This window comes from Macrotis lagotis, chromosome X, assembly GCF_037893015.1.
Source record: "Macrotis lagotis isolate mMagLag1 chromosome X, bilby.v1.9.chrom.fasta, whole genome shotgun sequence".
Lineage (NCBI taxonomy): Eukaryota > Metazoa > Chordata > Mammalia > Peramelemorphia > Peramelidae > Macrotis > Macrotis lagotis.
The window spans coordinates 300,591,301-300,617,987 of record NC_133666.1 but is presented as its reverse complement, the minus strand read 5'-3'; the positions used below and the strand labels follow the sequence as shown (position 1 = coordinate 300,617,987).

The following is a 26,687-nucleotide window of genomic DNA, read 5'->3' as shown; positions in this document are numbered from 1 at the left end:
GCAAGAATGATAACTACAAAATATGACTCCAAAGAAAAAAGGAGAAAACACCTCCCATTCTTTTGAAGAAGTAGGAGATATGTGGGTGTGGTACATTACATTTATTATTAGCCCTTTTTTTGCTGTATTAATTGATTGTGCTGATGCTTATCTCTTTTTTCTTTAAAAATATTCTTTGTTGAGGGAGGGATACTGGAAGAAACTTAGGAACGTTAAAAACAAAATATATCAATAAAATGTAATTTCTGAAGGAAGAGGTAGTAAAAAAATGAACCACATTTCCTTGGAACTCACATGGACATCTCACTACAGTCATTCCTCACACTCTTTGATAATGATGATACTAAGTTTATGTGATCTGCCCACCATCAACAATATTTTCATAGCTTCTCCAAATATCTTGTTCTGTCTATGTCTGTCTCTTTATATATGAAAGAGAGAGTATGATCAGAGAGACAGAGATAGAATATGACAGAGACAGAGACAGAGAGACAGAGTATGACAGAGACAGAGAGTGAGACAGAGACAATAGAATATGAGAGAGTATGACAGACAAGGCAGAAAGAGTGAGAGATAGAGTATGACAGAGACAGAGAGTATGACAGAGACAGAGAGAGACAGAGACAGTATGACAGAGTCAGAGAGACAGAGTATAAGAGAGACAGAGATAGAGAGATTGAGACAGAGGAGGGGTGGAGTGGGGGTGGGAGTGAATGGGTACACAGTGCAATTTGTTCACTTCAAAGTCAAATTGAGAAATAGGCAGATCCTTCCCACAAGTTACTAAAGTTATGTGGGCAAAGGAAGTATTTTTACAATTCTTATTTGCTGGCTATTTCAAAGGGTTTTATCTCTGAGCTAGAGATGAGCAAATCACTTATTTCCTTGTCTTTTGGCTATAAAAGGTTGCTTCACTGGAATACTAACATTCTCCTCTCAGAGAGCCTTTTGATCCACTTACAAACCCAGTGGTTTTGTTTTCTATTGATTCATCCAATCCACATCTTTTGGCCAATGGAAAATTCAGCATTTGAAATGCATGAAAATGCCTTTTCCTCTACCCCATCTAAGGAAAAGGTGAACACTTCTTTTGAGGTGGTAAGCTATTTGTTAAGAGTTTTTATTATTTTATTATTTTTTCATTCCAGTATGAACTTAATGAATTGTTAGGGACTTTAGAAATCACATCTACTTTGACCTAATGAGGAAATAGGATTCAAAATCTCTTGATGAAAGCTCAGATTTTTCTGATTCTAGAGTAGGATCCTGAGTTGGGTTGAACTTGGATAATATATAACATGATCAATCCAAAATGATGCTGATGATGTTTCATTTTTCAGTCATGCCTGACTCTTCATGATGGTTATGGGGTTTTCTTGGCAAAGATACTGGAGTGATTTGCCATTTCCTCCCCCCGCCCCATTTTACAGATGAGGCAACTGTGGCTAGCAAGGTTAAGAGACTTGTTCGGAGTCACACAGCTGACTCCAAGCCAGCCACTCTGCACTATGGCTCCACCTAGCTGTGGAGCTAAACTATCCGTCTAAAGAATGGAAAGCTTATAGATCTATGTGATATAGAAGTTTTGTGTATCTAGCAAAATGTAAAGAATTATTTTTGCAAGCAATAAAGCAGTTATAATAGTAATTATACATAATGTTAGTATTCAAGTGAAGAATATATGTATAGATAACCATGTATATATAATATACAGAGTAATTCAGAAACATTTCTTTTTCTTGTTCTCAAAAGAACTACATATCCTTCTTTAAAAATAGGCCTATAAATAATTAGAATAAATTTTCAGACGGCTACTGTTTTTACCCTGATCCTAGCTTTCAGGGCAAGAAAAATATGGAATTGAATTGAGTCAATTTCTCCTCTCCCATACTTTGGGTCATTCTTGATTCTCTGTTGTCTTGGTGTTCTTAATCTAGTTCTACCAGGGACCAGCTATCTGTCAGTAAAGGTTAATGTCAATACTGTAATGTAAGGTTAATGAGTATCAATGGCTTAAGAGCCTTTTCTTCCCCCAAAAGGCTTTCCCCCTTCAAAATTGTTTGTGTTTCAATAACTAGATTTAATTATATAATAGTTATAAAACAAAACATAATAATTATAATAATGTCTAAAATATATTAAGAGTGTCAGTTGGTAAAATAGGAAAGAATATTGGATTAGGAGTCCAATGACCTGGCTCTTCCATTGGCTGATTGTCACTTATGGGCAAGTCACTTATTTCTCTCCCCTGAGTTTCCTCATCAGCAGAATTCCAATTTTTATTTATATATCCTTGAAGGGGCAAGTCACTTGCTGACAATTTACTATTGCTGACAATTTATAAAAATGATAATAATTTAACAAGTTAAATATATTGATTTTAAAGCAGTAATTTAGAATATCTACTTTTCTAGAAGACATTTTCTAATGCAATCATATTTTCTGGAGTCTTTTTTCATTGAAATTGATTAATGTATTATAGAATGGGACGGCTAGGTGGTGCAGTGGATAGAGCACCAACCCTGAAGTCAGGAGGACCTGAGTTCAAATCCAGCCTCAGACACTTAATAATGACCTAGCTGTGTGGCCTTGAACAAGTCACTTAACCCCATTGCCTTGCAAATACACACACACACACACACACACACACACACACACACACACACACGTATTATAGAACAATAAAAAACTCCCTAGAATACTAACATTGACAGAATCTAGCATATTGTTGCCAGATCCACCCTTAAATAAGTGATTGACTAAACTATCCACATATTGAGCACATATTGAATAAGGTGATATAATCTGACATAGAATCTGTTAGTATTAATAGGGAATATGGACTTGGAATTAGCTAAGTAACTATAAGATTAAAATCCCCACTCCTGACACTTATAAGCTGTTAAGTTACCCTTTGTGCCTCAGACAAGTCCCTAAAATGCTGTATTAGAGATTTCATTCTTCATGAATGAAAAGAATCCCATTACAAAGATATCATGCAAGACATATATGCACAAATGCATTCATTAATTGTAAATAAAATAAGCAGTCCCTACTTTGGTTCTTACCTTAGGGGACAAAGTTGTCTCTGTAGCCCTTGGCCAAATTGTGAAATTGGTGGTTTCTTTTTAGTGCCCCAAATTTGGAAATATCTCTCCTATTCATATTTTAAGCACTTAGTGTTAAGCACTTGACTTCTTTTCTCCCCCAGCAAAACAAAACAACCTGCATCAAAAATAATCAATATGCTACATCTACCCTACATTCTATCTGTAGGACAGAAAGTTATCTTTTTTATTTGCTTCTATAAGGCATTGTCATGTTGCTAAGTCATTTCAGTTGTGTGACTCCATTTGGTGTTTTCTTGGCAAAGATACTGAAGAGGTTTGCCATTTCCTTCTTCCTCTGATTTTACAGAAGAGGAACTTAAATGACTTGCCCCAGGTAGGGTAATGTAGCTAGAAAGCCTCTGAGGTAATATTTGAATCCAGGACCATCTGACTCCAGGGATGGCAATCTATCCACTCCACCACCTACTGACATCTTAGGAAGATGGTTCAAACACTGCTTCTGACATGAACTCTGTGACCCTGCGCATATCAACCTCTAAGAACCTCTCTAAAATAGGGATAATAACAAGTTAAGTCAACAAGCATTTTTAAAGTTTCTACTCAGTGGTAGCTGTGGATCTAGGTGGTCTAATGATAGAGCAATAATCCTGGAGTCAAGAATTCAAATTTGTCCTTAGACTAGTGGAATGATCCTGGAAAGGCCATTAAAGTTTTGTTTGCTCAAATTTCTTCAACTATAAAAAGAACACAATAATGGGACCTACTTTCCAGGGATTTGCATTAATAAATATTTATATGCATCCTTCTCTCTTTCCTTTTCTTTCTTCTCTCCCTCCTTCCCTTCTTCCTTCCTTCTCATCAGACATTATGCTAAATATTAGAGCAAAAATTGTTCTTTCCTGGAGCTGATATATACTTGTTCTTTCCCGTTCTTGTCTTTTTTTTTTGTTTGTTTTTTTGCAAGGAAATGGGGTTAAGTGGCTTGCCCAAGGCCACACAGCTAGGTCATTATTAAGTGTCTGAGACCAGATTTGAACTCAGGTACTCCTGACTCCAGGGTTGGTGCTCTATCCACTACACCACCTAGCTGCCCCCTGTTTTTGTCTACATAGACATACATGTACTTTCAGAGCTGGAAGAGAGCTAACACCTTCATTTCCAAGCTATGGGAACTTATACAAAGGGAGATTAAAGGACATTTCTGTAGTTACAATTGGGTTAATAAAGTATTAAAATTTCTCAATTGTCCCAGAGGATACATATAGTTGTTTTTTATTTCACATTTGTTTATTATCTACTTGTCTATTTATTTAGTTTTTCATTTATTTATTCATTTATTTATTTATCCACTTATTAATGTATTTATTCATCTATTATTCATTTGTCTATCTATCCATCTCCATCTCTTGGGAAAAGTGTTTAATAAAAATAAGATTAAAGTTCTTTTGGGTAAAGGAAAAGAGGAAATTTAATTTAAGAAGAAGGATTTTCCAGATTCTTTACAAGTAAAAAAATCATGGCTTCATAATTTCTCATAGGAAAAGAAGAGCCCCTGGTCTTTGATGAATATCTTCCTGGTGTGTCTACTGGCCTGTGTTATTACAACAGCGATAGGTGTGCTGATACTCTCTTTGGTTTACATTTCCGACATCCAGCCACATGCGGATCATCACCTCCACCTTTCACAAACACCAGAAACTCCCAGTGACCCAAAGGGTGAAAATCCTGTTGATTTTAAATTCCAATTTCTTAATCATTTGCATAAATCCAAGGTAGGAATTACATGTTATTAAGCATCACTCTACTAAACAGACAACTTGGGTTTTTATTAAACATTTCAATAAATGAGTCTTTCTGGATAATAGGAGGCAACAGCTGGGGCCCTACCTGAACAAGAAGGGTAAGGTGGGTCAACATTGATTAGGAAGTGCAGTAAATAGAGCCATGACCCAGGAGCTAAGAAGACCTGAGTTCAACTCCAGCCTTAATATATTTACTAGCTATGTGACCTAAGCAAATTCCAGTCAGTCATAATCTCTCTATCTCTATTCTTCAGTTTCTTAATCTATAAAATGGGGATAATAACTGAAGCTTCCTCACCGGGTTGTGTAATGTTGTGTAACCCTTAGAGGGTAGATTGTTGCTGTTACATTATCCACTCCAGGTTGCAGGCTACTGGCCAGAGAGGCATTTGAGGCCAGCCTTGTTCTGCTGTGTTGTCAGCCAGAATTAACATCAGGAAGAAAACAGGGACAGGGATGTCTGGGACTGTGGTTTGGGGGGAGGGGCAGATCAAAGCTGTCTACCCGCCCCCCCATAAATGCCTTCTCTCCTTGGCAATCAGATGGAATGGTCCAGGCCAGAGAAGCTAGCAAAGTTAAGAAGCACAGGGACAGTCCTGAGGGTATGTGAGCAGCTGTCACCCCTGGACTTCCTTTTAGGCGTATGATAAGAACAATTTGTGTGGGCAACTAGGTGGTGAAGTGGATGTAGCACCAGCCCTGGAATCAGAAGGACTTGAATTCAAATCCGACCTCAGACACTTAATAATAATTACCTGTGAGACTCAGGCAAGTCACTTAACCCCATTGACTTGCCAAAAAATAAAAAATAATATTAAATCTGGCCTCAGACACTTAATAATTGCCTAGCTGGGTGACCTTGGGCAATCCATTTAACCCTATTGCTTTAAATAAATAAAATTTTTAAAAAAGAACAATTTGTGCTGAAGAAGTAGCTTGCAGCAAAGCTACAGCTGATCTGTAACAACTTCTGCTAAGCCTCAGTCTCCCTCTTTCTGAGAACACAAATGAGTTTGAGAAACACTCTAGCTCTGTCACTATCTCCTACAAAATTTTCTTCTTTGAAGTTAACGCACTTTTTCTACAGCCAGGTCTCTCACATCTGCTCTCTTCAATCAAATAGCATTACTGTAGTTCAGTCCTTGTTATCTTTTTCCTGGACTATGGAAATTATTGTGTAAATCTTTTGACTAGTTGTCTTGCCTTCAGCTTCCCCTTTCTGCAATTTACCTTTCCCATAGCTGTGAAAATAAGTATCTGATATTTAAGTCTGACTGTTGTTAAAAATTACTCCCTATTACCCATAAGATAAACTGGCTGCCTTCTTCCTTGCCAATTGTGCCCCTTTATTTAATCTTGTTTCAATAAACCTGCTCTCCTAGTTGTTCTCTCTTCTCATCCTGTCCCTCCACACACCCTGTCTGGAATGAACTCTCCTTTGATCTTAGCTTGTTGAAATCCTTCTCTGTAATTAAGGTTAAAACCAGCTGCTGCCTGTTCTATGTATTATAACTGATCAACCTAACTAAAAGTGATCTCTTCCTGCTCTAACTTATTACTGCGCTTTGGGGCCCCCCACTGCTCTCATTATATTCTATCTTAATTAAAGTATTTTGGGTACATGAGAATATAAAAGTTTAACATCAATCTTAACACCAAGATCTTGGCAAACAGAGAAGGAATAGAGGCAGTGTTAGATTTTATATACTTGGACTCAAAGATCTCTGTGGATGGTGACAAAATACACTCCTTGGAAGGAAAGCTGTGGCAAATTTGGTCAGGGTACTAAAAAGCAGAGATATCGTCTTGCCAAACCAAGGTCTATGTAGTCAAAGTTATGTTTTTGTTTTTGTTTTTCTGAGGCAGTAAAGTAGTTCAGTGGCTAGGGTATTGGCCCTGGAATCAGAAAGACCTGAGTTCAAATCCTGCCTCAGATACTTTTGTCTCTGAGTTTTGTGATCCCAGGCAAGTCATTTAATCTCTGTTTGCCTTAATTCACTGGAGAAGAAAATGGCAAACCACTCCAGTATCTGTCCTAAGAAAATCTAAAATGGTGTCAGGAAGTGTCAGACATGACAACAACATAAATTGTTTTTCCAGAAGCAATGTATGATTGAGTGTTGGACTTTATGAAAAGCTGAGTGCCATAGTTCCAAATTGTGGAGCTGGAGAAGACTTTTGCCAGTCCCTTGGGCAGTACGAGGTCAAATCAGTCTATATTTAACTCATCTTAATTCACTAGAAGGTCAAATACTGAAACTGAAATAATTTAGTGACATGAGAAGACAGGACTCATTGGAAAAGACCCCAATGTCAGGAAAATTTGAAGGCAAAGGATAAAGTTACAACAGAGAGTGAGATGATAGATAATATCCTAGAAGTAACAAGCAAAGTTTAGACAGACTCTGGGTGAGAGTGGAGGACAGAAGGGCCTGGTGAACTATGATCAATGAGGTCATGAAGAATCAGACACAACTGAACAACTACTTGTCTTTGAATTAGATGATAAGTTTCTTGAGGGCAATAACTGCATTGTTTTCCCCACTGATATCTTTGCAAGGCCAGAAGAATTGAGGGAAGGTCTTGAGCGCAGGGTCCTGGGTGGCTCTTTGTGGTGACTTTGTGCACATGTGACTTTGAGGACATGGAGGGGAATTGCACAAGATTTGACAGGCACAGTTGGATTGTAAGCTGCACCAGAGGAGAGAATACTCCCATCATTGAGTTCACAGACCCTTTAGAGTGTTGGACTCTCCTTAGCCTAGCACTGCCTTAGAAAGAATAATATGTATTTAGGAATTTTTCTTAATTGCCTTGGCCTCTCATCTTCACTGCCCCTTGCAAGCATCAGTTCTGCAATGGCTCTGAAGCTCAAGCAGTATACTCTCCCTCCTGACAACATTCCCTTTGTCATGCTTTTCTAGGTATTTGAGTTGCCAGGTGGTGCCATCCAATGGGCACGATACCGGAATAACCTCAAGGACTACCTCAGTGTTGAAGAAGAGGCCTTTGGCACCAGCCTCAACAGGCAGAAGTCACACATGACTTTTGGAACCTTGAGAATAAAAAGTAATGGCCTCCGAGTCCCACACTGGCACTTCAATGCCAATGAACATGGTTACCTGGCACAGGTAGGTCTGGGCTCTTCTCCTGAACTCAAGTGTTTATCCTGTGTATCTCTGTCGTTTGCATGGCCCGAGAAAGTAGGACAACCCTCCAATTTGGGCCACGTATTTTAAGAGTTTAACCTTAGCATTTCTAACATCAGTTGGAACTTTTGTCTACAGGTCTATAACATTTATCAGATACTATTCTTAATAAGAACAATTCACTGATTAAATGAAACAATATTTGTAAAGAGCTTAGCCCAGAATGCTCTATATAAATGTGCATTCTCTTCCTTTCCTGTCTTTAATGGATTCCATTTGGTGGGTAGTTTTATCTGCATTTAAAAGGTGAGGATTCTAGGGATCTTAGAAGCTAATTGATTCAGCCATGATCATTTTGAGAATATCTAAGGCAGAAGTCACAAACTCTATGACAAACACTAATCTAATGAGCAGAGTGGGTGGAACACTACAAGTAAAGTCAGAAGGATCTGGATTCAAATCTAACTTCAGATACATAATAATTATTTCCTCATCTACAAAAGGGGACAATTTAAATAATAATAGCAGTCATCTTTCATAGTTTTTGAAGAATAAAACAAAATAATATTTGTAAAAAATTTTACAAGCTTTAAAGTGCTATAGAAGTCCTATAATTATTCCCTATTCCTAGAGAAGAAATCCCTAGAGTTCAACATTGCCAGCAATAGCAGTGGATGTCCAATAGGATGAATAGCCAAAGAGATTGTCATTTCTTTCTAGGAAGAGCAGTAATTGAAATAGTCAGTATTCCAAGATGAAACCCAGAGCCCCTAGGATCATTGCTAAGGGATTCCAAATTGACCATCTTTTGTGAGTCAAGCCCTGAGAATTTTTTTCTTCAGGGAGCACCTGTTCTACTCCTTTTATTCCACAAATAAGAAAATGGAAAGACAAAAAGGGAATTCGAAAAAAATCAAAGATTTGGAGATGAAGAGATCCCTGAGACCATCCCAACTCCTTCATATTATATATGATGAAACTGAGACTCAGGGAGGACCCTCTTTTGGAAAGTACAAGGTCACAGGAGCAGTTAGGTGGCATAGTGAATAGAGCACTTGCCCTGGAGTCAGGAGGACCAGAGTTCAAATATGGTCTCAGACACTTAATAATTACCTAGTTGTATGACCTTGGGCAAGCCACTTAACCCCATTACCTTGTGAAAAACCAAGTCCAAGGTCATATAATCATTAAGTAGCAGAGAAAAAATTTGAACCTAGGTCCTGACTCCAGAGGCAAGGCTCTATTCAATATTTTCCTGTAAGAACTAGGACCAGAACCTAGGATTTCTGTATCCTAGTTCAGTGATTTTTATGATAATTTTGTGGTTGTTCAGTCATTTCCAGTCATGCATATCTAACTCTTCACAAACTCATTTGAGGTTTTCTTGGCAAAAATACTGGAATGATTTGCCATTTTCTTCTCCAGCTCATTTTATAGATGAAGAAACTGAGTTAAACAGGGTTAAGTGACTTGCCCAGGATCACACAGCTAGTGTCTGAGGCTGGATTTGATGTCCAGAAGATGAGCCTTCCTGACTCCAGGCCTGGCACTGTATCTACTCTGTCACCACCTCACTGCCTCCTAGAACCAGCTCTTCATACATACATACATACATACATACATACATACATACATACACACACATATATTAAATATTTTACACGAATATATATACATATTATATATATATAAATAAGTGTATATCTGTATACACATGTATGTATGTATGTATGTATGTATGTATCATGTTTGTATACATCTTCAAGTGTCTCAGGCCCCTTGAACTTTTGCTAAAACTTGTCTTTAATTATATACTGTGTTGAGTTTCACTCTCACTGGAGCAGAATCCACAGAAAATTTCATTTTCCTTTGCTTTATCAGGCTCCTTTTTGTCTGGTGTTTTATAAGTTTTATTAAATATAAGACAGCAAACATAAATTCCTTCCTGGTCAGGTTCTGCTAGTTATGAAATTTCATCTTTCAATTAATTCAGTACTGTGATCTTGGACTTCTCTGTTTTTCAATTTCCTTATCTATAAAATGATATTTTTATTACTGCCTCTACTACTACTACTACTACTACTACTATATTACTAGTACTACTACTACTTACTACTACTATACTACTACTCCAATACTACTACTATTATGATATTACTACTACTATACTATACTACTACTACAATCCTACTACTATTAGTATAATACTACTATACTACTGCTATAATACTGCTACTATTACTATACTACTACTATAATACTGCTACTATTACTAGACTACTACTATAATACTACTACTGCTTATACTACTACAATCCTACTACTATGAGTATACTACTGCTATAATACTACTATTACTATACTACTTATACTACTACTGCTTATACTACTACAATCCTACTACTATGAGTATAATACTACTATACTACTTCTATAATACTACTACTATTACTATACTACTACTATGATACTGCTACTATTACTATACTACTACTGCTTATACTACTACAATCCTACTACTATGAGTATACTACTGCTATAATACTACTATTACTATACTACTTATACTACTACTGCTTATACTACTACAATCCTACTACTATGAGTATAATACTACTATACTACTTCTATAATACTACTACTATTACTATACTACTACTATGATACTGCTACTATTACTATACTACTACTGCTTATACTACTACAATCCTACTACTATGAGTATACTACTGCTATAATACTACTATTACTATACTACTACTTATACTACTACTGCTTATACTACTACAATCCTACTACTATTAGTATAATACTACTATACTACTGCTATAATACTGCTACTATTACTATACTACTACTATAATACTGCTACTATTACTAGACTACTACTATAATACTACTACTATTACTATACTACTACTGCTTATACTACTACAATCCTACTACTATGAGTATAATACTACTATACTACTGCTATAATACTACTACTTTTACTATACTACTACTATAATACTACTACTGTTACTATACTAATACTTATACTACTACTGCTTATACTACTACAATCCTACTACTATGAGTATAATACTACTATACTACTGTTATAATACTACTATTACTATGCTCCTACTAAACTACTACTATACTACTACTACTACTACTGAACTACTACTAAACTACTACTACTATTACTACTACTACTATAGTACTACTACAACTATTATTGCAGTACTAGTATTACAAGTACAGCTACAATTTACTCTGCCCATTATTGAGATTTTGTGAGAACCAAATGAATATGAGTAAATATAGTTCAAAAAGTAGAAAGTGCCATGTAAACCTAAGTTGCTATTATACAAATGGCATCCAGACAGCTTACATTTTGAAAAGTTACCAACCTGTGTACACATAAATCATATGGTGTTTTGTCCTTTGACCCATAGGGGACAGCCTGGATTGGCATAGTAGATGAAGGAGGCAGTGTGGTTACCACATACAACGTTACTGCTGGTCAGGTGATCTTCTTCCCTAAAAATATCCTGCACTGGATAAAGAATGTGGGAACTGAGGATTGCCTTTTCTTGCTCTTCTTCTCCACACATGATGAGCTTCAGACCCTGGATGTTGATGATGTGTTTTTCTCTACACCAGAGGACATTGCATCCAGGTCCCTCAAGGTATGAACCATGTCCAGAAGTAGAGGCCACCATGAAGATTTGGGTTAATATAGGTGAACCAAGAAAGTCAATCCAGGGTATTGGAAGGAAGAGGTGGACAGGGAAGAGAGGAAATTTGGCTCTGAGTGATTCTATGGACATTTAATTCAATGAGCATTTCTCAAGTTTACTATAGTAACCATCAACCCTAGAACTTGCAGGATCTCAGAGTAAAAGAAATCTTGAAGTATTTCCAAAGCAACTCCTACCTGAACAGAAATGTTTTTTATAACCTCCCTTTCAAGTGATCCTCCACAATCCAGTCAGACATGTCAGTGATAGGAACCCACGCTCTCTCAAGGCAAACCATTCCACTTGGGGATATTTCCTGAGCCACTATTGTATGTTTTCTCTGATGTTAGATGATAGAAATAGAATGGCTTTTGTTTTCCTTTCTTGGGATCTCCATGGAACACTATCTATGTTGGGGAGAAAGGTGAAATTCATTTAAAAAATCATTTATTAAACAGTGTATTTGACACAAATATTTCTTAATCTGATGCAAGGATCCCCACTCTGGAGAATATTGACTTCTGATATCCCCAAAGTCTTAAAATCACTTGTACTACATGTAGAACTGAGAAAACAGATACACTGTTCCAGGGAAGGGGTAAGATTTGAGTGGTGTGTAAATAAAGGCTCGGATCAATGAAAAGTAGAAGGGTTAGTAGAAATGTGAACAAGACAAGGGCTGCATTCATCTGCTGCTCCCAGTATTTCTTTCAACCAGAAAGTCTGGCATAAAATGAGTATATGCCCTTTACCGCTTGTGAAATAATTCCCAAATTTTTAATTTCATTTTGATTTTAGACAGGGTTGTTTGTGTCTTTGATGTCTTAAAGAGGTACAATAAAAAACTAATGAGGCTGCTGTTTGTGTATTTTAGCCTCAAGGTGGAGTTGATTTCATTAGAACATTCAAGAAACCAGAAGACGATCAGGCTATCAATCTCCCTCCCAATTTGGCTGAGCTGGTTATGAATGCCAGTTACATACAGTCTCCAGACAGCCTGGTGTGGCGATACTTTTATGATCTTAAAGGTACAGAATGAACCAACATGTTATTTATCTTGAGGCACAAGCCCAGTTAATCTAGAATGCAGTAATATAGTCATATATGCAATGAGGATTTTGTTATTGTTAAAAAGATTGTTGAAGAGATTCACAGTGTGAAGATCTGGTAGAATTTTCTCATTGGACTTAGAAAGATATGAAATAACCTCATAATTTTTTTGTGTATGCAAAATGAAATATCAGTGACTCACAGTTGTACAGAATTGAAATTTTAGCTTTATGGTTTCCTGTATTACAAGTAGATAGCCTCTGTCATTAATTTTAGTTTTTAAAAGTACTTTTTCCTCAATAACTTGATTTCCTTTTTCCTGCCTTGCATTCCTATGTTCTTTTGCATGTATAGAAAAAGGCAGAATTAATAGACTCTGATAAGGTTATATGGGGAAGCATTGGAACAAGGGAATAAATAAAAAGGAGCACTATAACATATGACATTCATAAGGGTCAGTTTTCATATACCACTGGTATGCTATAAAATGAGAAAATATTTGTAAAGTACTTTGTAAGCCTCAAAATACTATATAAACTCTATTTTTATTTTTTATTATTGTCCTTTACTCTCCATCACCTTCATGAATCACTTCCCTTCTTCTATGAAACCCATCCCTCATCTTTGCCTCCTCCCCACTCCCATTCTCACAGAATCAATACATTAAGGCCCGACTCTCACTTAATTTTGTGGGGAAAAAAGTCTACTCTATTTTACTTATTGTATTAGAGCTTATGCAGTCACACACAAATATTGTAATTGGTGACAAGGTATTAATGAGAGAAGCCTAAATATTCTTCTCTTCAATAAATGGGGTGACATAAATTTTAGCATAGATTTTATGACTGAAAGGTTTCTTAGAGGTTGATGAGTTCAGTCTTCTTTTAAAGATAAAGAACCCACAGAAATAAATGACTTGTCCAGAAGCACATAATTTTAAATGCCTGAGTCAGGATTTGAATTTGGTTCCTCTGATTCCAAATCCTGCCCTCTTTTCAGCATTATCTCACTGTCACAAATGTCCCTGTCTTTGTTATCTCACTTTTAGGGATTTTGATGCTTGAGATTTTAGGTTAGGTTAACAAGTGTTGTAGCAGACCAAAGATTGGGGGCGTGGGGGGGATAGAATCTTGTAGCTGCTCAAATCATCACATCTACCTAAAGGAAAGTTGCTGAGGTGCTCCCATCTTTTGTATTGCTAGCTGGAAGTCTTGTGGTTAGTCTTGCGATTTTCAGACCTCCTCTCATTCAGGTTCAAAAGAATTTCGATTTCCAGGAGGAATAATTCAATGGGCTCGGTATCGAAAAAATGGAAATGGACTAAGTGACAATGAGAAAATTTTCAGTGAATCCTTGAATCAGGTAATTTGGTGGATATTATTTGTAAAGATATTTGAATTTAAAACAGAGTAGGATACAAATTGTTCTTTTAAAAATAAAAAATGTCAAGTGGCAGCTACAGATTAACAGTCAGGATTAAATTTGAAAAATAACAGAATGAATAGAGCTCTGTGGAAAGGGACTTCAGGGTTCTTCTTGGATATTTTTTGGGGGGGTCTAAATGATCTGACTTGGTTATTAATAAGAAAGAGCCAACACTCTCCTAATATCCTCCCCTCAGAATCTGTTGTTATAGAGCATATTAACTAAACAACTCTATTTCTATTTTCAGCATGAAAATTCTCTTACTCTGGGAACTCTCAGAATTTTCACCAATGGCTTGAGACAGCCTCATTTTCATTTTAATGCTAATGAAATGGGATATGTCATCAGTGGATGTGGAAAGGTGATTTCTTAAAACTATTGTACAACAAATTTCTTTTCTTCTCTATGCAAAAAAAAAAAAGCTAAAAGAAACTAGATTATCTGTTCTAATAGAAAAACAGAAACTGTTCCAGGAATAAGGGACTCCATTTCTTGGCTTCAGGTCTTCTCTTTGGACATCCCCCCATATCTGGGAATCCTCTCCCTTCTTGCCTCCCTTCAAGTCTCAGCTAAAACCCCACCTTCTACAGGAAGCCTTCCCTTACACCTGCATTCCAGTGCTTTCCCTCTTTTTGATTATCTTCTATTTATTCTATACATAACTCCCTTTGTAGCTGTTTATTTGCAGTTATCTCCTCCATTAGATTGTAAGTTCCTCAAGGGCAGGGGCTGTCTTTTGTCTCTTTTTGATTCCCCAATGCTTAGTACAATGCCTGACACATAAATGTTTATTGGATTAGATCATCAATCCCTAAAGATCGCCCCCCCCACCCCAGTTCCAAAACTTGTGATGCTATGAATACCAGACTGAAATTCAAATGTCCTCTACCCCAGTGAGCCTCTGGTGGGCCATGGTCTTGTAAATTAGACAGTTTTTTAAAAAGGTGTGTGTGTGTGTGTGTGTGTGTGTGTGTTTGTAGCAAGCAGGTCTATATGTCTATGTGATCCTGAACATGTCAGTGGATATTAGTGCACTAACATGCCCAGCCAGGCCTAGCTTTAGAAAGTGGTGAAGAAGCGACAACACAATATGCCTATAAATTTAATCTAGGCGTCTAATTTTGTTGGCTCTCCCCACCACCAATTATATGTAAAGATAGTTTTCAACATTCATTTTTGTAAAGTTTTCTCTGTTTTACCCTTCCCTCCCCCACCTTAGGATAACAAGTAATCTGTTATAGGTTATACATGTGCAATTGTGTTACACATATTTCCATACTGGTCACATTGTGAAAGAGAAGTCAAAACAAAAAGGAAAAAGCAAAAAAAAATATTTTAAAAGGTGAAAATTGCATGCTTTGCTCTGCATTCAGATTCCATAGCTCTTTCTCTGGATGTGGATGGCATTTTCTATTTCATTGTCTTGTCTGACAGTATCATTGAGAGGAGCTAAGATCATCAAAGTTGATCATTACACAAGGATGCTGTTAAAGTTTGCAATGTTCTTCTGGCTCTGCTCACTTCATTCAGCATCAGTTCATGGAAGCCTTTCCAGGTTTTCTGAAATCTGCCAGCTCATCGTGGGTGCCTAATTCTGAATTAAAATGTATTGATAACTTGGGCAGATGCTGTTCTGGAGAGCTGAACTCACGCACTCTTCAGCCTAGGGCCCTATCAAGCACAGCAAGGCTCTATAAAAACTGGTTAGATTCTGAACTCTTAGTAACTATGTAAAAGGCTTTCTCTAGAGAAAAGGCCCTTATAACTCCATGTTTTTACTTACCTCTTCTTGATGACTACTCCTTTATAAAAGTCTGAAAGGAATTTGGGTAGGAAAGAAGACCTGGGATTTTACTGGCAGAGCAATCTCACAGTGAAAATAAATTCTTTCTACTAATACAGATTATAAAAGAAAACTAAAAATAAATTAGTCCTATCTTTTACATAGTTCACAATGAAAGCCAACTGATGTTCAATTTATGGTCATTAAGAGCTTCCTAGGCCAAAGTATGTATCAAAGTTGGAACTTGAATCCATTTCTTAACTATGGGATCAGCTCCTATTACTACCTCTCAGTTATAATAAGCATGTTGTTATTATTCAGTCATGTCCTGTTCTCTGTAACCCCTCTTAGCAAAGGTATAGGAGTGGTTTGTTCAGTCTCCAGCTCATTTAAAAGGTGAAGAAACTGAGGCAAACAGGGTTAAATGACTTGTCCAGGGTCACTCAACTATTAAGTGTCTGAGGTTAGATTTGAACTCAGGTCTTCCTGAGTTCAAGCCTACCATCTAAACAATACCTTATTACAGTATACTTGGTGATGATATTTGTGCTTTTCCACTAAACCTCTATATCTTATTTTGTTTAGGTGGGAATTATCAGTACCCAAGGTACTACTGATTTTAATATTGGTAGGGGAGATGTTGTATTTTTTCCAATTGGAACTCAGCATTACATCAAGAGCACATGTGATGAGGATCTGCTTTTCATTCTCGCTTTTACCACTGGAAACCAGGTAAGAATTACATTTCCAGAGTAACAGACAGTTCAAAGGACTGATGCATTTGTGAGTGGAAGGATGGACATGGAACACATTAGATCAATTTCCAAATCTAATCTGCCATATACATAGATTCTTCATTTTGAACAAGCCTAATTAACAAAGGTTTATATCTATATCTACACACATACATATAAAACATTTTGGGGGTATATTTGTATCTTTGTGTGTGTGTGTGTGTGTGTGTGTGTGTGTGTGTGTGCATGTATGTGTGTGCATACACATGGGAGAGACACAGACAGAGACAGAGACAGAGCTAGAGCCAGAGCCAGAGACAGACATAGAGACAGAGAGATGGAGAAATTTCACTTTATGAAAATATTTACCATAGAAGGGAAACAGAATAAAATTCAGAGCTCAACTCAGAATGTCATTAAGAAGGAATAAAGGCAAAGGCTTGCATTTATATTTTTTAAAATCTACAGGACTGAGGAGAAACCTGACTTGTTAAAGATCTGGGAGAGGCAGGTATCTGGGAAGCTGTCCTGTCTCTTTATACACGCTGGCTGCCAACTCCTTTAACCTCTCAGGACCTCAGACAAGTCTCTTTATTTTTAGGTTTTTGCAAGGCAATGGGGTTAAGTGGTTTGCCCAAGGCCACACAGCTAGGTAATTATTAAGTGTCTGAGGTCACATTTGAACTCAGGTACTCCTGACTCCAGGGCTGGTGCTCTATCCACTGTACCACCTAGCCGCCCAACAACTCTCTTAAGATTAAGTTTTAGAACAATTATTAATCTGTATTGGTAGAAGGGATTTCCTTACCAGGAGTATGCCTACACTGATGAAATCACAGGCTTGGAAACACATACTCACAGGTATCCATGCCCTCTGTCTCTGTCTCTCTCTTTCTCTCTGTCTCTCTCTGTCTCTCTGTCTCTCTCTTTCTGTCTGTCTGTCTCTCTCTCTCTCTCACACACACACACACACACACACACACACACACACTTATGTATACAACAAATGTAGAGATTTTATCCGACCAAAATCTTATTAAAAGTTAGCTCAACAAACAGAAAACTAGCTTATTATTAGGTTGTATTAATAAAAATATTGTGTCTAGATCACAGTATCAGAGGAAATTTCTTTCCTATTATATTCTATGATGGTCAAGTCAAATCTAGAGCAAAATATGAATGTCACATTTTTGTACTTAATAGTATTTTTTTCAACATTCATTTTTGTAAGATTTTGAGTTCCAATTCCCTCCCCCTCCAATCCCTCTTTGAGATGGCATCAATTTGATAGAGGTTACACTTGTGTAATCACTTTAAACATATTCCCATATTAGTTATGTTGTGAAAGAAAAAACAGAATAGAAGAGAAAAAACATGAGAAAGAAAAAATAGCAATAAAGTAAAAACAATATGCTTTGATGTGCATTCGGACTCCAAAGTTCTTTCTCTGGATGTGGATGGCATTTTCTTTTTTCTTTATTTCTTTACTTATTTAGTATTTTATTTTTCTTTTGTTACTTGTAAAAATAATTTTCAAGATTTTTTCTTAAAGCTTTGATTTTTAAATGCTCTCCCTACTTTCCATTTCCTCCTCCCTCCACTGAGAAAGTACATTATTTGATATATATTATAAATGTGTAGCCATGCAAAACATTTCCATAATAGCTATGTTAGGAAAGAAAACATAAATACCCCCCAAAGAAACTTCAAAAAAAATAAAGTTAAAAAAATTATACTTTAATCTGTATTCAACACCATTAGCTCTTTCTCAGTATCAGTGTTGTCTTGGTATTATGTCTCAGTATTGCTAAGAAAAGTCAAGTCATTCACAGCTGATCTGGATGGCCTTTTTCATCATAAGTCTTTTGGAATTGACTTGGATCATTATATTGCTAAGTCTATCAGAGTTGATCACAGTACAATGTTACTACTGAGTGATGCATTTTTAGAGGGATACTGACAAATCGGAGAGTGTGCAGATGGAGACAACCAAGATTTTAAGGGATTCAGTTCAATGCTACAGACATTTATTAAATCCTTCTTATGGGCAGGGAGCTGTGATGGGTGCTAAAAAGCATCGCATACAAGCAATAGTTCAAAATCTTATAAGCTATTGAGCCTGGAAATGCCAAGATGGTGGGAAATCAGAATCATGTTTCAAATATTTCAAAGTCAGTCAAATAAGAAAAAGAAGTAATTTTGTTCTCTATGACTCCTTGGGGCAGAATTAGGAGTGATGAGTAGTTCTAGAGAGGCAAATTTTATCTTAATGTAAGATGGAACTTTTTAACAACTAGGATCATTCAACAAGAAAAAAGGCTGCTATGCTAGAGAGTGAGCTCACCATCACCAAAGAAATTAAACAAAGGTTAAACAACCAATCATTTGTCAGGGATGTTATAGAAAAGATTCTACAATTAGACTATATGGCCACTAAGATACTGTAAGTTTCTCCTATGTTTAAAAAAAAGAGGTGCTTTGAAGAAAGAGATGAGCTGTGTTAAAGTCAGATATGTCTATATTGTCCATCTTGCTACAAACATGATCCAACATATTTTAAAGTTCATCTTAGAAATTTGAGTTGGGAGAGTCCCTAATGTTGTATCCTTTGATTTGCATTGGCAGCTACAAACCCTGGACCTGGATGACTATATCCATGCGACAGCTGACCATATCCTGGCCCAGCTTTTCTTCAAGAAGCAGAGTGAATTTAAGAAGATCCCAAAATTCACTGAAGATCAAGCCATCAATTTGCCTTAGACTGACTTGGTATCTTAGATTTAGACACACTTAGCATCTACTTTTCCTTTTCTACTCCCCTTTCTAAGAAACATTTAGTTTCCATTGGAGTGTTTCAAGTAAAAAGTCATCTTATCTTTTCAAATAACTATGTGGTTAGCTCAGTGAAAGGGGAATTTATTTGGATTTCAATTTAAAAACAAGGGTAAAAAAGTAAGCCATTTGGATGCATCTCACGTCCAAGTACAAAGAAAGCTCTCAGTGGAAACTATGAAAATTATTAAGATGTGAGTGGGAGGAGACTGTTTGCTTAAATAGAAATATTTTGATATAGACTTCTGTTATTTATGTATACAACTATGTATTTTTCATATTGCCTTTATTACACCAAAACTTAAAAAACATTATCTTCCTATATTTTTTCATAAAACAATCAATATGTATTTATTAAGTATTCTTTATGTTTCAGGTGCTAAGCTAGATTCTGGCATCAGGAAAATTGAATGCTATGCATTTGTTCTTTCTAAATATCCTATAATTTCTATAAAGAGGTTGTAGTGAATATAGGGTGAGTCTTAGCAGTCCAAGTCCAAGAAGATCTGGAATCCAATTCTGATGGATGACCCTGGGTAATTTACAATCTCTTAGTGTCCTAGGTGTTTTTCTAAGTTAGAAATAATAGAAGAGCTGCCAAGATTGATGGAAGGAGTTTCCACATTTGAATTATACTGCACTGATGAAATCAGATTTCTGGGTTGTCCTAATGTCCTCCTCAACCCACACTATAAGAAAGAGAGAGTGTATGGAAGTTGTCAGTGTTGTGTATGCATGTGGTGAACCGCTGGCATCTGGCTCCATAAAACCTTGTTTAAAGACCGTATGTATAAAATGGTAGAAATTGCTTTAGGCTGAACACTTGTGGTATGTTTACTCATAACCTCTTAAAAGCTAATAATGTGCTTTTTGCAGCAACACATCAGACCAATAGTAAATTTAATATATTTTTATGTATAACTATATCATTATGTTCAGGAGTGAAATCTGTTGTTTTACTTGTACTTGTATAGTAAAGATAAAAGTTTGTGGGGATTTTTTTCTGGGTATACTTGAAATAAAAAAATATTATCTAAAGGAAAATGTTACTGCCTTAAAAATTTCATTTTTAAAATAATTGTAATAGACTTCCAATTTGATTATCTATAAAACCTAAATAAGTTCAAATTAACTCCCTGAATGTTTAAAATAAAATGATATGGATCAGTAAGTGGAAATATATTTGTGCATTATTTGTATGTGTGAAAATAAGAACCACAATCATCTTGATGGACTAATCAATCCCTCAACCAGATAATAGAAAAAATTCAAATTGTGAGTGAAGGAAAAATAAAATTTAAAAAACCCTACAAGGACAAGATAAAGTAGATGGTCTCATTCACTGATTAAACCATCACATGTTCTTGGATAAGGTAGTTTTGTCTGAAGTTTTGTCTAAAAGGACTTAATTCAGAATTGTAAAGGTATTAATCACTTTCTACTGTCTCCTTCCTTTGAGCAATAATTTTTTTAAAAAAATAATAAATCCTGTCATTTACATTTCAAATACTTCCTTCACTTTTCTCCCTTGGTTTAGCCCCCACTTTTTCTTCTCCTGAAATAAAATGTTTTACTAAGTTGCCACAGAATGCTAGTCTGGAAAGCAATTTGGAATTATGCCCAGAAAGTCACCAAACTGAGCAGACCCTTAACAAAACTATACTAAGTCAATATCCCAGACATCAAAGAAAATATTTATAGCAGCTCTTTTCATGGTAACCAAAAGTTGGGAAAAAAGATAGGTTATTTTGGAGGAATGGAACAACAAATTGTGGTATATGAATGTAGTAGACTATTGTGTAATGATGAAACGAACAATTTCAGAGCAAACTTGGAAGACTTCTATGAACTGACACAGTGAAATGAGAACAATCTGTAAATTTTATCAATCTTAATGAGAAAAACAACTTTGAAAGATGTTAGAACTCTGATCAATAAACACAGTGATAAACAAAGAATTCAAAATAATGATGTTGAAACATGACACTCATACCCGACAGAGGGGTGATGAATTTAAAATGCAAAAAGAGACATACAGTTTCAAACCTGGCTAATGTGAAAATTTATTTTATTTCTTACCGAACTATTTAGTTGTATTGAGAGCTCTGTTTTCTTTTTTATTTGGCTCAGTTGGGGAGGTAGAGAGCGATCAATTATTGATAAATATTTGTTAAGTTTTTTAAAAAAGACAAATTTTAAAAAGACAACACTGATGCTAAATAAAAAGGAAAATAAAAGATAGAGATGCTTAATAAAAAGAAGGAAAACATAAAACTGACTTGAAGGCATATTGACTAGTGAAGTAGATCAGAGATTGAATTTCAGGAGAAGTTTGGGAAAACCTGAGGAAATTTAGAAGGAGAATCAACTCTAGGATCAGATACTTATTTCTATTTTGTTTCTCAGCTTAAAAGGAACAAAATCAAGAACAATTAAGGATCAAGGTGTAGTCAAGAAGGATTAGAGAGTAGACTTGGGGAGGCAGAATAAGGAAGGAAAGGGGGAAATAAAACTGAAAAATAAAGCAAAGAAAGTAACAAGGTAAGTGGAACAATTAAAAGGTAAGGCTTATTGTTGGAATGCATTGGTGGTGTAAAGTTGAAGAGAAGATGGCTATGGCTAAAGAATTGTTACTGAGACTAAGACAAGATGGCTAAAAAAGTTTTATCCAGGTGTTTAGGGGTAGGGTTGTAAACACCCAAAGGACATTCTAAAAAATTAATGTTGAAAATCTCAACCACGACTGAGAGAAGAGAAAATTATTCCCTGACATGTTTCAAGTCTGTGATGTTTGCATTTCCACCATAACTTAGTGACTGTTTTTTTCTGTATTGTAAATGTAGACTGATTTTCCTCCTGGAGGAGAAGGGGAAGGAACTTGATAAATGCTCTCCATATCCAGAAGTAAGGCTTCAATAGCAAAACAAACAAACAAATAAAAATAAATAAATAAATAAAAACAAAGTTGGAGCAAGGGAAATTTGACAATTAAAAGAATATGAAGTGTTATGCTAAAGAAGAAATGGAAGGAAAAGGCTTTTCCTAAAGAAGTCCTCCAAAGTATATAACATAGACACCAAAGTTAATAGGTGAAAGATCATCTATGAAGACCTGCAGGAAGTAGAAGAGTACTTGTGATTTCCTGCTCACGGTTACTGAGGCAGTTATTTGCAACCTATAACAACAAAAAAGAGAAGTCTTGGCTTCCTGGGGGAATGCACCAAAGACAACAGAAAACCTTCCAGGTTACAGCAATCCACTGTCTGTGATCATGACATCTTGGGCAAAAAGTTAGAGACCATCAAGAAAGAGGCAATGGTTTAATCACTGATATCCAGGGAAGGCAAAGGATGAAGAAGAGAACAATTAATTTAGAAAGTGAATAGACAACTAAAAAGGTAATGATGGAAAGTAGACTTTTAAACTATGGTTTAAAGTAAAAGGACAATAACTTCCTGGCCAGAGATGGGGTATATCTAACAAGTAAGAATGTTTTTGTTAGATTATTTTATGAAAATGAATCTAAACTAAAAAAGGATGAAGGAGGGAAAGAAAGCTTAAGAGTATCCCTAGGCTTTATACTATAGAGAGTAGTTATTAAAAAGGGAAGAAAAATAGTAGTTGAGACACTCAGAAGTTGATGAAAGAAAATCCAAGAAAGGAACCAGTGTTAATGTCATAGTTTGATATGTCTGCATATAAATATGTCCACAGTTAGGCAACAAACAATACCTAGAGATCCTAACACAAGAAGGCAAATCGAACTTTATAGCTATCACTGAGACTTGGTGGGATAAAACCCTTGATTAGGATCATGGCTCAGGATGAGTAGTATACTTTAAAAGAACATTATATGTAAAGGGGGGTTGTATTGTGCATTATGTAGGTATCCCTATCGGGGATCCAGGAACCAGAGTTGAGAAGCATGATGAGAAGTATTTAGGTAAAGGTTGACAGAGAGACAACAGAAATATTTTTGTTGATGAAGAATACTATAAACCCCCTAGACAGAAAGAGGAAATAGAGGCAGCTAGGTGGTGTAGTGGATAGAGCACCAGCCCTGGAGTCAGGAGGACCTGAGTTCAAATCTGACCTCAGACACCTAATAATTGCCTAGCTATGTGACTTTGGGTAAGTCACTTAACCCCATTGCCTTCAATAAATAAAATTTTTAAAAAAGAGGAAATAAAGTGCTTGTGAAATAGGTCACAAGTCTGATACAGAAGCATAATATGAAAATGAAGGACTTCAATAATTCAATATCTGTTGGCTCTCTCTCTTTCTCTCACATGCATAGTAGTTAAGAATTTCTTGTTAATATTCAGTTATTTCAGTCATGTTGATTATTGACCCCATTTGGGGTTTTCTTGGCAAAGATAATGGAGTGAATTGCCATTTCCTTCTCCATTTAATTCTACAGGTGCTTAAACTGAAGCAAACAGGGTTAAATGACTTGCCCAGGGTCATATAGTGTCTGAAGCTAGGTTTGAACTCAGGACCTCCTCACTCTACACCAAATGCTCTATCCACCTTGTCAGCCAGCTGCTCTCTAAAATAACTTCTAGAATTGCTTTATTTGTAATTTAATCCTCCCCGAGTTGGATCAACCAATAAGAAGAAATTCTGTTATAGATTAAAATGCAAAAGGAGAAGTCAGCCCAGGAGGGGTAAGAGAATGAAATTCTAAAAATACAAGGGGAAATGATTCCAATGAACAGGAATAATATTTTTATGGTAAGACTGACATGGATACATGGGGAATATACTAACCAACTTAAGATTTTAAAAAGGAGTGTTCAGAAGATGCAAACAAGGCCTGCTAACAAAGGATGAATAGAAGCATAACATAGTCCTGAGAATAGTATCAGAAACACTAAAACTCATAAGAAGGTGAAACTTCACAGGGAATCTGGGAATCACAAATAAATTTTTAACACTCTACTGGGACACTAGAGGGGCTGATGGAAGGAAGAGATAGAACTTTTACCTGGGTGGATAGTGTGATGATAACTGATAACAGAGAAGAGGCAGAGTTGTTCAGTACTTCTTTTGCTTCTATTTCTCTGCCGAAGAGAATGATTTTGAAAGGACATGACAGAACAAAAGTGACTGACAGGGAAGTGATTCTCAAGATAAAAAGGCATGTATTTGTCCTTAATGAATTCAAATCATCTGATCCAGATGAATAACATGTTTATGTACTGAAAGAAGAAATAGATGTCAATGATCACTCTTCGAAAGATCATAGAAAGCAGAAGAGATATCAAAAGACTACAGAAGGAAAGAGAACAGAATCTGCAAAGTATAGGCCAGTGAGATTACATACACTGTGTGCATGTGTGCACATGTGTTTAAATGATCAAAATGGCTTAGTGTGTAATACAAAATCTGTGTGATTAGACTGTTCCATTCATTGGAAACAATATGAATTAAAATATGTTAAACAATAGATGCTAAATACAGGAAAACTTTAATTTTCAAAGATGACTTTGAATTAAAGAAATGGAATTTTTCATTTTCACAAACTAAGGGCAAAGAACTTCTCTCTAAGTCTTTGGAAGTGTTCTTGTTTTCTCATCATTAAGGGAAAGGGCTTGTGAAAAATTTTATTTGTTCATAATCCAGTCCTTTACTTTGCTTGTTGATATTCAAAAGAATTTTACCAATCAATGAAAAAATTAAAGAATGCTATTTTAGGTATCCTAGTTACAAATTTTTCTACTTACTTATAGTTAATATGTAACTTAATTTTTCCTGACAGTGGCAAAGTGGGGTGGGAGGATCAGAAATATAGTGCTCTTACAATGACAAAAGTAAATGAAATCAAAGCCTATAGGAGTCTGCAGTGTTTTAAAAGACCAGGAGCAACAACTAGTCTCAATACTAGTTTCACTGAAAACAGTAAATGTCCCTTTTCTATGGAACACATACTTCAAAGAACAAGAGGAATTAAAGGAGGAGGCGATCTTTTACTAAAATAGAGATCACCTATTCCAATCTGCTTCTTCTGCACGTGATACAACTAAGATCCATGGAGGCTCACATTCTTTGTCACACACAACAAAGTAATGACAGAGTTACATCATCATTTGTTCGAATGAAATGAAGGAAAAAAACAAACTCAAAACTAAGGATGAAAAAGGAAACTATTCAATGAAACTTTGCATAAACAGAAGTTCAGGAAGAATTGTGTGATATCAAGGATTTTCAGGACATTGGAATCATAGCAAAGATGATTCACAACTGGGATTTTATCAGTGTGGAGAAATTCCTTGGTATTGTAAACTTGTATGTGTCTGAGAACTGCTTTAGAGCATTGAGAAACTAAGTTATTTGCAATCTCTCAAATAATATATATATATATATAAAATCTATAGATATATATTATATAAGCATGCAAACATATATAATAATAAACATATACATATTACAATCATAATATAGAATAGTGATCATGTTAGAGTTATAATATATACATGAATGCATATAAAATATGTATTTATTATAATACTTAAGCATATATTCATTTATGTGATGCCTCAAAAGTTTTAGTGCACTATAATAATTTGTTAAAGTTTATTTTACATATATACATGTATAATGTATCTGTGAATTATATATGCATACAAATGTATATGTAATATATATATATGTATATATACACACCACAACACATACACAGACACACAGACACACACACACACACAGACACACAAACACACATTTGGAGAGAGCCCTGAATTAAGCAAGCAAAATGAGTATAGAATTAAGAGAGAAATGAAGTCAGAAAGTGAAAAGTTAGAAAGTGTTAATGGAGAGGGAAGAGGGGTTTTTGTGTTGTGTAGGTTTATTTTTAAAGACTACTGTAAAGTACTTTCTCTTTCTTATATGGATATTTTATTTATTACAAGGGGTAAAAGAAATAGGATACTTGTGGAAAAAATCAGCTTCAATTTTGAGAATACCTGAGAGAAAAACAGCTCCTCAGATAAAAATTACTAAGAAAGCAACACAGAAATGAGTCAATATGAGTGAAAGGAGCCCTGATTGAAGTGAACATCTAACTAATCAATGAAGTTCATTGTTTAGTTGCTAAACTTTTTTTTTTATTTT

At 35.7% G+C, this 26,687-nt stretch overlaps 1 protein-coding gene across 1 annotated transcript; it reads left to right on the top strand.

Moving 5' to 3' along the window:
• Positions 1–964: 964 nt before the first annotated feature.
• Positions 965–19,772, top strand: LOC141502402 (oxalate decarboxylase OxdD-like). Its single transcript, XM_074207125.1, has 9 exons — positions 965–1,098; positions 4,610–4,843; positions 7,798–8,004; positions 11,466–11,699; positions 12,625–12,778; positions 14,053–14,162; positions 14,473–14,586; positions 16,594–16,740; positions 19,368–19,772. The coding sequence occupies exons 1-9, from the start codon at positions 1,015–1,017 to the stop codon at positions 19,500–19,502; spliced, it is 1,419 nt and encodes a 472-aa protein (XP_074063226.1). The 5' UTR covers positions 965–1,014; the 3' UTR covers positions 19,503–19,772.
• Positions 19,773–26,687: the final 6,915 nt, after the last annotated feature.

What these genes read in the sequence shown, in the direction of transcription:
- LOC141502402 (XM_074207125.1), top strand. Translation starts at nt 1,015, where the DNA reads ATGGAAAATTCAGCATTTGAAATGCATGAAAATGCCTTTTCCTCTACC. An exon ending in ATCATTTGCATAAATCCAAG is followed by an intron (nt 4,844 to 7,797) that starts GTAGGAATTACA and finishes ATGCTTTTCTAG; the next exon opens with GTATTTGAGTTGCCAGGTGG. An exon ending in TCATCAGTGGATGTGGAAAG is followed by an intron (nt 14,587 to 16,593) that starts GTGATTTCTTAA and finishes TATTTTGTTTAG; the next exon opens with GTGGGAATTATCAGTACCCA.